Genomic DNA, 11,406 nt, shown 5'->3' with positions numbered 1-11,406 from the left:
CACAATCCTCATGGGCACTCCATAGGTTTTCGAATCTAAAAGGTCTTTTGACTTTTCCTAAATTTGGAGCTGAGTCTAGACAAATTGGTATACGGTCCGACCCACCAGTTGAAAAGCTAATTGATCTTGCTTCTTGAAAAAGATCCAACCACTCCTTATTGGCCATAGCCATGTCTATTTTTTCTCTTACATTGCCTTTGCCACCTCTTTTATTTGTCCATGTAAACCTCTCACCATGACTTGGTACGATCTTCAAACCCAGGGAGCTTAGTAGCCTTTTATTTCTTCTTTAAACCGCAGAAGAAATCGAGTTTTTACCGCTTTTATCTTCCCTTCTAAAAACCAAGTTGAAGTCTCCTATACACATCCATGGTCCTGTGATTAGGTTTGCAGTCCTTGACCACATATCAAAAAATTCTCCTTTTTCTTTGTATTCGACTCACCATATACAAAAGAAATTGTCCAAGGGTTTTTGCCTTCCTCTTCTATACTTGTAGTGATCATCCTTTCATTCGCTAATTTGACCTTTAGATTTAGGTCTGTGTTCCAGAAGCTAGCTCTCCAGACAAATCAACTGCATCAACCCCCTAACAATCCCAGTCCCTTACCCAACCCAGTTTTCTTTTACAATTCAGCAGATACCATTGGAGAGCCTAGCCCTTGAAAGTTCCAGCTAAAGATTATCATTTCAACTATGGGGGGCTCATTTAGGGCAATCCTCCACACTCGTTTATTATCTGTTAGGAAAGATAAGCAACAAGCAACATAAAGTACATTTTCCTTTCCTTTTTCCAATAATACAGAATTTTTTGACCAAATTTTGAAACTTGGTCTTCCACAATTACGTGAATATATATGGATTTGATCTTCTGCTGAAATATGAAACATTGAAACTCAATGTTTTTTGTCTTTCTTTTGCACATTTGTTACGTTTAAGGCTTTTAAATGAGCAACGAGCATTTGTTTTTTGGGCAAATTTCTTAAAGTACCCCTAAGATTTAGCTAATTGACTAACTCTATTCTTATTGTTTGACAGTATTCCCGTACCCTACTTTGTGCTAATGCCACTTTGGCCTCCCAAACTTTAAAACGCAATAATTTAGTACTCAAATTTTCAAAACATGCCAATGTTGTACCTACCATTAACCAACTGTTAAGTGGCATTTAAAAAGATACGAAGTACCCTTCGAATGTCATCTAATTTTCTTTATTAAGGGATTAGCCTTAAAGTAAGGGATTAGCCTTCTAACTATATGGCCTATCCCTATGCCTTCTCATGCTAACAACTTAACAGAAATAACAAATAACTTATTTGACTCAATCTTGCTTAAGACCAGCTAACAACATGCTTAAGACTAGTTAACAATCAACAACTAACTGCTTGACTGATTCTTGTGGCTTGACCGAATCCTTCTCTACTGGGTACTGCTCTACTGGGCCGTTGCATGGGCCATGCATGATGGGCTGGCTTTGCATGGGCCATGCATGATGGGCTGGCTTTGCATGGGCCATGCATGAGAATTATCAGTCCACATACCTTGGGTTACGCGTGGGTACCCTGTTCGATCTTCTCGGCCCATCATTGCCCCCATCCTGAAGATGGACCTTGTCCCCAAGGTCCAGATTGATATACTTCTTGCGCAACTCTTGGGAATTCTCCCAAGTGGCATCTTCACTAGGAAGGTTCTTCCATTGGACGAGACTTTCCTCCACGAAAGTGGATCCTTTCTTCACCCAGCGAGTATCCAGGATGGTTGCTGGTTCAGTGATGAGTTCTCCCTCCTCGTTTTATGGGTGGTAAGTCGGTGTTAGTTGCAGTGGTGTCGCCCACCTGTTTTTTGAGTAGGGAGACATGGAAAACTGGATGGATGTGCGAGCCCTTGGGAAGTTGTAGTTTATAGGCCACCTTGCCTATTCGTTCCTCCACTAGGTACGTCCTATAATAGCGATTAGCCAGTTTGTGATAGGCCCGCCTATGAACCGTCTGCTGTCGGTATGGGTGGAGCTTGAGAAAGATTAGATCGCCCACTTGGAACTCGACATCTCTTCTTTTAGCGTTAGCCATTTGGGTCATGCGGTTAATGGCCGCATGTAAGTTTACTTTGAGTTGCTGCAAAATGGCATCGCGAGAGAGCATGGCTTGATCTACTTCTTCTACTGGGGATGTTCCACCTTGGTAATTTGGAATACGAGGTGGAGGTCTCCCATATAGTGCTTGAAAGGGGGTCATTCCGATAGAGGAATGATAGGTGGTGTTATACCAAAATTCTGCCCATGGCAGGAAGGAGCTCCACTTCCGAGGTTGCTGAAAAACAAAGCAACGAAGATACTGCTCTAGACAACGGTTGACCACTTCTGACTGTCCATCAGTCTGGGGGTGATAGGCGGAGCTCATCTGCAATTTGGTACCAGACATCTTAAAGAACTCCCTCCAAAAGTGGCTGATGAAGATAGGGTCTCTGTCACTAACTATCGTCTTGGGCATACCATGCAGCTTCACAATGCCTTCTACAAACCTTTCAGCTACTATCTTCGCCATATAGGGGTGCGGCAGGGTCAGGAAATGGGCTGATTTGGTGAGACGGTCTACTACCACAAAAATAGTGGTTTTGCCTTTGGAGGGTGGTAGTCCTTCTATAAAGTCCATGGTAATGTCGTCCCATACTTGGCAGGGGACGGGTAATGGCTGTAATAGTCCTATCGAGGATAGAGTGTCCGCCTTATTTTTTTGGCAAATGGCACAAGAAGCTACATATTATTGAATATCTTTGTACATGGAGGGCCAATAGAACTGCTGTGCCATACGCTTGTATGTGCGTAGTACCCCAGAATGTCCACCATAGGGGGAGTCATGGAACTCCTGTAAGAGTATAGGAATGAGGTGGAACTGAGGAGGGATCACACGCGGTTTTTGTAACATACCAGTCCATTTTTCCATGTGTAGGGAGCTCCTAGGATTCTCCGTTGCCAGCTTGCTGATGCGGATCATGTAGGGGTGGGTGCTGGCTTCTTTCTTGATGGTGTCCCACAGAGATGTTTGAGGCATGTAGAGAGTATTAAGGCTGGGACTGCCCAAGACTCTCGAAAGTGCATTTGCAGTAGAGTTTTCTCGTCCAGGCTTGTAAATGATTTCATAGTCGTACCCGAGCAGTTTGGATACCCATTTCTGTTGTTCTGGTGTCCCAATGCGCTGCTCTAATAGATACTTGAGGCTACGCTGATCGGTTTGGACGTAAAACTTGCGGCCCAGCAGGTAAGGTCGCCATGTCCGTATTGCCTGAACAATGGCAAGCATTTCTTTGGCATATGTGGACCAACTTTGCTTGTTAATGCCTAGAGCTCGGCTCATGAATGCAATGGGTCGTCCCTGTTGCGTCAATACTGCTCCAATACTTGCGTCGGAAGCATCTGACTCAATGGTGAAGGGCTCCTCAAAATTAGGCATTGCCAGTGTGGGAGTCGTGGTCATTGCCTTTTTTAAGGCTGTAAATGCTTCTTGGGCTTCGGTGGTCCATCTGAATTCACCCTTCTTGAGAAGATTGGTAAGGGGTCGAGCTATAATCCCATAGTTGCGGACGAACTTCCTGTAATACCCTGTAAGGCCTAAGAAGCCATGTAAGTCAGTAATATGAGTGGGTTGAGGCCACTTAAGCATAGCCTCAATTTTCCCTTGGTCTACCTTGACCCCGTGGGAAGTGACAATGTGTCCTAGATACTCCACCTCTGGCTGGCCGAATATGCATTTACTAAATTTGATAAAAAATTGGTGATGCCTTAAAACCTCAAAAGCTGTTCGAACATGTTCAAGATGCATGTTCCAGTTGGGACTATAGATAAGAATATCATCAAAGAAAACTAGCACAAATTTACGGAGATAGGGTCGGAAGACTGAATTCATAATAGCCTGAAATGTGGAAGGTGCATTACACAGGCCAAAAGGCATAACCAAGTACTCATAGTGACCATTGTGTGTGTGAAATGCCGTTTTATGAATGTCCGGTGGGTGGATCCGTACCTGGTGATATCCGGATCGTAAATCAAGTTTGGTAAAAAAGGAGGCTCCATATAGTTCATCTAGCATATCGTCAATAGTTGGGATAGGAAATCTATCCTTAATGGTTACGGCGTTGAGTGCCCAATAATCAGTACAAAAACGCCAAGTCCCATCCTTTTTCTTAACTAGCAAGACAGGGGAAGAAAATGGACTTGTGCTAGATCGGATGAGCCCCAACCGTAACATATCTTGTACTTGTTTTTTGATCTCAGCTTTTTGGAAATAGGCATACCTGTACGGCCGGACGTTGACAGGTTCCGTTCCTCCTTTGAGAGTGATGCGGTGGTCTATCTCTCTTCGTGGTGGCAGTTGTGTTGGTTCTTGGTAGAGATCACTGAATTCCGCCAACAGTTGCTGCATATCCGAGTATAGTTGTGGAGACACCTCTTCTGCGATTGCTTGGAGACAGACGACAAATAGCGAATGTTCCTGTTTGATCCCCTTCATAATTTGTTTGAAGGCGGCCGGCTGAATTGTTTGGTGGTCGATCCCCTTCAACAGTCGGTGTTGGTTGGCCCAAGAAAACTCCATCGTCATACGCTTCCAATCACACGCCACAGTTCCCAACTGCTCTAGCCAATGGATTCCTAGTACCATATCCAACCCAATTAGTGGTAAAGAATAAAGTGTCAAGGTGAATGGAATACCTTGTAGTAGGACATGCACGTTCTCAAATCTTCCTCGGCACTTAAGGGGTTCGCCATTGGCTACTTTGACGTTGAACGGCTCGGTAGGTACTACCGGTAGGTGCAGCAGTTCGACTATCTTATTGTTGATGAAGTTATGGGTGGATCCACTGTCGATGAGAACAATCAGTTTGTGTGATCCTACCTTGGCCGTGACGCGCATGGTTCTAGCTGCCGACCAACCCGTGAGAGCATGTAGAGATATTTTAGGCTCCCTGCGCAATTCGGTGAAGCTTGGTTCGGCATCCTCTGGTTCGTTGTCACTGCAGTTCCCGGCGAGCAGTAACAGTTGCGGTCCCTTGCATTTATGCTCGGGCCCAAACCTCTCGTCACAGTTGAAACATAGACCTTGAGCACGCCTTCGCTGCATCTCTGTCCAAGAAAGACGTTTCAATGATGGGATTGACTTTGTCATTGTTGGGAAAGAGTCGTCGGCAGTCCTGGTGATTGTATGCAGAGTCCTCTCCTGACGACGCAGCTGTTCATCCTTCATTCTAGCCAGGCTGATAGCCTCCTTCAAGGATTTCAATTTAAACATCCGAATCCCGTCGGCTATGTCCGTTTTGAGCCCTCCCATGAACGTACCGACCAACGCCTTCTGGGTCCATCCGTGCACCCTATTGCCCAGTCGTTCGAACTCTTTCTGATAGTCACGTAGAGACCCCATTTGTCGTATTTTGGATAACAACTCATCGAAGTCTTCGCAGTCGGTTGAGCTGAAACGGGCCCAGAGTTCTTCTACAAAAATCTTCCACGTTACCTCCTTTACACCTTTTGTGGATCCTCGGTGTGTTGGTATTCGAAGAACTGATCAACACGGGCGAATCATTCGGTTGGGTCATCACCTGCATACTTGGGAAACTCGAGCTTGTCTAACTTTGAGGAAAACATGGGTCGTCCTCCTTCTGTATTGTCACGGGATTGTCCGTAGGAGGACTGTCCGCTGGGTTCATTAGCGTGGCTCGCAGATGGTTCCTGTCGCGTCAACAAGACTTCAGACATCTTACTAATAGTTGCCTCAAGCTGGTGTAACTTGTCATTAACACCTAACTCGAGCTTGCTCAAACTTGCTTGGAGTCCTCCAAGCCCAACTTCCAAACTCTCAATTCTTTCTTTGTTGGTTGCCATGGAGCCTAGCTCTGATACCAATGATAGGTCCCAGTCAAAGCTGGAGAGAGATAGAGTATTCTGCTTAGGGCGAGAATAGGCCACAAGAGGTTTATTAACTTTCAACTGCCTCATCCATGTGGTGGGATGATGTTTAAATACATAAACTTCTTAACTTCCTACCACTGAAATAGCCTTAAAGTAAGGGATTAGCCTTCTAACTATATGACCTATCCCTATGCCTTCTCATGCTAACAATTTAACAGAAATAACAAATAACTTATTTGACTCAATCTTGTTTAAGACCAGCTAACAACATGCTTAAGTTGTAATCTTCTTCTTTTAGATCAATTCAACTATTCTCTAGTCCATGAACGTAACGGGTGAATGGTGCTTCTTCAGATCGATCGACAGGTCTGCCTTATACGTCTCCCAAGGTTGTATCACAGAAATAATAATAACAGTGCTAAAATTATGCCATTTAATTCATGGAGAATAAAATGTTTATGACTTACGAGCGTGATTGTGTGTAAGTTGAATTCAAATCCAGAAACAAATAAGAAGGGTACCCTAAAGCTATTACATTTCCACTTCGAGCTGTCCTGCTTCATGAGATTAGCCGGAGGCATGCCCTAATAGCTCACAATCATCTTCTCCTCTGGGTAATTGACACCACAAACGGTGGAATTGGTTTGCACGCCCTTCTCTTTTTCTTGAACCTTCGGGTAGTTTAAGAAATTTGTCATTTCTTTTTCCTACAAATTTTCTCTAGATTGCATACCCGTATGTTCGGGTTTACAACGCATACCCAAAGCTGCTGAAAATTCAAAAGAGTATAAGCAATTCAATACTCATCAAATGGGAAGTTTTCCTCTGTGCTAAAAGGCAAAAGCATTCACATGGTGTCATAAGGTACCAAACAGTTCGAACTGTTTCAAGCAACAATTTCATAATTCAGTTATTTTATTGTCTACAGACAGAGCCCGACTTTATTAGTTCTTAGTAATCAAGAACACAAGATTACCACATTACATAGTTCAACTACAGAAATTCTCCTAGTCCTTGCTGCAATAATGGAAATTGCTGAGATGAAGCATCTAGTCATGAGTTGGGTAGAAACCATTCACAGCATATCCACCATCAACACAAATAACCTGCCCGGTAATATATGAAGCAGAAGGGAGGCAAAGGAACGCCACCAGCGACGAAACTTCTTGCGGCTCCCCAATTCGAGTGATGGGCGCTCTGGAGATTACTCTTTCCACAAGTTCTTTGTTTTCAAGATACTGTATAAAATAGACAGGCGCAGGAATTGTTGTCAGTTACTTATGAAAATTTTGGTGTTCAGTGTTCAGAATCAAGAAACGGAGGAGACAAGATTATCATCAAGTATGGAGAAGAATATCAATATTTATTCTCTACGTGTTCGATTAATTGAAATGTTGATCAATGAACCCATTTGCAGCAAAATGTAACTGAGTGCCTTCGGAGTTCCTTTGGTTAAAGATTTCACTTACTGGGTTCCATCCATTATGAAGGAAAGATTTTTGAGGTTGGTGGTGAGGTGCTCAAAGCCTCATCAAGTGGGAAAAGTAAACTATTAGATTGTCCGATTTCAGGAACTTATGAGAGGCTTTCTGAAGTTAAAGATGGGTAAAGACTTATTAGAGGTGAAGCTTCAGAACTGAAGGAATGCATTGTGTCACATTAAAAGTGGAACCCAATATCTGCCACAATTAACAAAACCATTGGTATTGACATCCACTTCACTTAAGAGTCCGTTTGGTTTACAGTTAGAATCGGAATCGGAGTGTTCTATTCACCTCTCCTGTTTGGTTCAGACTGGAATTGGAATCAGAATCAAAATTGACTAGAATAGATTTTCATTCCCTGATGGGGAGTGACGATTCCCTCAAATGGGGAATGCCATTCCACCCAGAATGGGAATGGGATTCTGAATTCTGATTCTATCCAATCAAACAGCTGGAATCAGAATAGATTTTGTTTCTGATTCCTAACCCCTATTCCTGCAAATAAAATAGATCCTAAAGCATTTTAAAAGTAGGGTCAATTTCAGATTGCCACCCTGTGTCTTGGCCTCTTGGGGGTTGGTGTAGCCCCCCCAAACTTTGTTTTTCAATAAAGATCCCCCTGAACTTCTGGATTTTAGCACTTTGCCCTCTACTCTGTTAATAAGGTTGATGATGAAAGCAAAATTACTAAATTTCCCATTCGAGATTCAATGGGCCGAGAGAGAAAAGGCTATCAAAATGAAAAAAAAAATGGGTATGCTAGAGTACAACTCTCGGATTTTTGACGTGCTTCCAAACCCTTGTTGAAGAATAAATGGGGTTCATCATCCAGGGTTCCCAGTAACCCAGCCCCACAGAGATACTGTTCTCTCAGCCCATTGAATCTCAAATGGATAATTTTGTAATTTTAACATCACTGTCAGTCCCGTTAACGGAATAGGGAGCAAAATGCTGAAATCCAAAAATTCAGGGCGTCTTTGTGGCAAAACAAATTTTGGGGCCGGGGCTAATATAAACGTCACTACCCCCTAACTACATGCAGCCTGTGAGTTACCCTAAAAAAATATAAAACCATTGAATGAACATTACAGGTTCTACACTTGAGGTTCTGATGATGGATGGTGCAACGCTGTTGGTTCGGATATTGTCCTTTGCCCACTCACATGCCAAACTCTTGGTAACTTGATTTATTGCTCCTGAAAATTGCATACCATAACAAGTAAGATATTTGTGCAACTCCTCCATTTGGTGTGTTTTTTTTTTCATGCACACTGTTGGTTTTTTATGTGTGTTTTTTTTTTTTTTTTTCTGTTTGGTTGAAAAAAGATCTAGTCACCAAAAGGTATAACCTCGAAAAAACATGGGAAATCTGTTTTGGACTATTTTCAGAAATCTCCAAATGAAACATTTCGTTTATTTTTCAGCTCGTCTTTGCGCGAAAAGACACGCCTTAACTAAATGGTCTTCAAGCTGCTAAGGTCTTAATGCAAAAGATTACATTGTCTTTTGACTGTCAAATCTACCAAAAGATCTAAAAAAGACTTGCCAAACAATCCTGGTTAGGGGTGGATTCGAGTTGAGCCAAGCCGAATAGTACTAGGCTCGAGCTCGGCTTGAGACTATTTTACAAGGCTCAAGCTCGAGCTCGGCTCAGCTTGGCTCGTTTTATATTTTTTAAAAATATTTTATAAAAATAAAAATTATATATAATTTTTTATTTTATATTTAAAAAATTAAGAACTATAATAATTAATAATTATAATATTTTTATTATATATTATATATATATCAAATATATATATATATCCGAACCGGCTCGCGAGCCGAGCTCTAATAGACTCGAGCTCAGCTCGTTTAATAATCGAGCCACTGAACTGGGCTCGAGCTCATCTGAAACCGAGCCGGCTCGTTGCCACCCCTAGTCCTGGTCTTTTACTATTTCCATAAATCTTTACAAACCTTTTGATGCTCCATAAACGGACATGTAAGGTAAAGCGACCACACTAGAAAGGGAGGATATGAACACAATGCTTCCCATTCCTGAGGCTTTCAAGAGAGGATATGCTAGTTGGCATAAATGATAAGCAGACTCAAAATTGACAGCCATGGTAGATGTTAAATCTTCAGCAGTACTCTCCAAGATTTGTTTCATTACTACAGTTGCAGGGTTGTTCACCTGGAGACAAGAAAATCAAAATTATAAAGCTACCAGTAATGAGATCCAAGTGTAGATGAAGTGTCAAAACATAAGAACACTAATAACATTTCTAGCAATCAACAGATTGGGATCTAGAATAAAAGACTTTCCATATTCATTGTATGTCTGCAATATATATTTCTCGCCAGAAAGATCTTTGGCTTTTATCACCTAGCCATTTACAGGGCAATCCATGCCTTTCTAGTTCTATCAGCACCAATCTTGGAAAGGGCTCTTTCAGCCTTTCCAAGCTCTTCCTGTTTACCTTAGGAATTAGAAGAATCCAGGAACCTTAGAAATTAGAATAATAATGCTATAGCTGATGTTGTAAGCCTACAAAGAGAACCTATGAATTAGCTAGTTCAAAGACCACTATGCTCTGTTTGGTTTGATAGAAATTAAGAGAAACAGAAAGTTGAGGAATTTCACAAAAATCCTTTAAATTTCCTCAGCTTTCTGTTTCTTTCTTATTTTCTCTCCCAATTTGGGGCTAAGGTTCAGTTTGTTTGCAGTGTGAGTTTCATTTACACTGGTGTAAATGCCTGGAAGTGCAAACAAATGTGTAAAATTGTGATTTACTTTTGCTTCAGATTTACTTTGTGTTATTTGTTTGTAAAATGACGTGGTTCCTAGAGAATGGAAGTAGGAGAAAGAGGTGCAAGTTTGGCATCAGCTCTTGGGGAGTGCAAATGAGACAAATGGTACAAATTTTGTATCAGCTAAGAGTGCACATTAAAGGTTACAAACAGAGCCTAAAGAAGAACAATGCTTTTAGTAATTGAAATAGCTGCACCCATGCAATATGCAAGAGGTAAACTTACAAAGATGTGGAGCTTCCCATTGAAAGCAGAGGAGACGGACTCCATCAACTTCTCCCGTCCTTGCCGAGATGATATATCGCAGACTGAGCCGGTTACTTGGAAACCCTTCCTAGTCCATTCCTGCAACCGTTCACTCAGCTCCGTTTCATTCCGACAACACGTATATATAATAGCTCCCAGTCCGCCTAATTCCTCCACTACTGCATGCCTGCAAGTGTATACACAAACATGCACAGAGCATGAGTCCATATAATAAATACCTGAAACCTTTTAACCCAGTTCCGACGTGTAGAGAGCGAGAGAGAGAGAGAGAGAGAGACCCGATTCCTCTGGTTCCACCAGTGACAAGAGCTGTCATTCCTTTGAGAGACCATCTCCCATGTTTGTTAATGAACTCTGCCACTGCCTCTGCCTCTGCCATTTTTGTGGAAGACTCTTCCTACTCCAACTGAAATTAAAAACAGAAAAGGTTGATAGTTCAAACAGGGGATTGAGCTATTTAAACAACAACTAATGGCATATTTATTCAACTTTCAAATCTTGACTCTTGACCACGGCTCTCACCATAAAGGTTAACGCATTAAATTTTAGAGCGGACGAAGGGCCTGTGCCTGTTGGAGTGGATCAGTGGAGTAAACCATTAATTGCTCACAAGATAGGAGATCGGCTGATTAGGTGGGATCTGATCCAAACTATGAGAAATGAGGTCAAAGTTCAGTAGGGGGGGGGGCAAGTTTTTTGTTCCAACTTCTTACTTCTCTCAGCCACAAAAAATTGTTGGGACCCGCACGTCCATGGGTCAGAGTCTCTAGAAGGGCTACAGAAATGACAATATTTCTAGTTGTCAAAATTGGGTTTATCATTTATTCCACAACCATGCCTGATGTCTCCATCTCCTTTCTCCAATTTGACATTTTCTTTCACGGATAAGGCAGATCAAAGTAAATAAACAATTCAGTAGGTTGTTTAATGGGGTGACTAAACCGTAGTACGTTCGCTTGAAATCAAT

At 42.1% G+C, this 11,406-nt stretch overlaps 1 protein-coding gene across 2 annotated transcripts; it reads right to left on the bottom strand.

Annotated features, from left to right (window-relative positions):
- Window positions 1-6,671: 6,671 nt before the first annotated feature.
- On the bottom strand, window positions 6,672-11,069 carry LOC104597110 (noroxomaritidine/norcraugsodine reductase-like). 2 transcript variants are annotated; one of them, XM_010258519.2, is made up of 6 exons: window positions 10,962-11,069; window positions 10,718-10,845; window positions 10,398-10,605; window positions 9,339-9,555; window positions 8,469-8,575; window positions 6,672-7,133 (listed from the first exon to the last, which is right to left on the bottom strand). In XM_010258519.2, the coding sequence occupies exons 2-6, from the start codon at window positions 10,816-10,818 to the stop codon at window positions 6,945-6,947; spliced, it is 822 nt and encodes a 273-aa protein (XP_010256821.1). In that variant the 5' UTR covers window positions 10,819-10,845; window positions 10,962-11,069; the 3' UTR covers window positions 6,672-6,944. The 2 variants fall into 2 exon arrangements, with proteins under 2 accessions (XP_010256821.1, XP_088753180.1); XM_088897054.1 differs by lacking the exon at window positions 10,962-11,069 and having other exon boundaries at window positions 10,718-10,884.
- Window positions 11,070-11,406: the final 337 nt, after the last annotated feature.

This window comes from Nelumbo nucifera, chromosome 2 (genome assembly GCF_055504915.1).
Source record: "Nelumbo nucifera cultivar China Antique chromosome 2, China Antique-T2T, whole genome shotgun sequence".
Taxonomy (NCBI): Eukaryota; Viridiplantae; Streptophyta; class Magnoliopsida; order Proteales; family Nelumbonaceae; genus Nelumbo; species Nelumbo nucifera.
This window is presented reverse-complemented; position numbering and strand designations above follow the sequence as displayed.

What these genes read in the sequence shown, in the direction of transcription:
- LOC104597110 (XM_010258519.2), bottom strand. Translation starts at nt 10,818, where the DNA reads ATGGCAGAGGCAGAGGCAGTGGCAGAGTTCATTAACAAACATGGGAGA. An exon ending in CGTTTATGGAGCATCAAAAG is followed by an intron (nt 8,576 to 9,338) that starts GTTTGTAAAGAT and finishes TGCAATTTTCAG; the next exon opens with GAGCAATAAATCAAGTTACC. An exon ending in GAACCTCAAGTGTAGAACCT is followed by an intron (nt 7,134 to 8,468) that starts GTAATGTTCATT and finishes TATTTTATACAG; the next exon opens with TATCTTGAAAACAAAGAACT.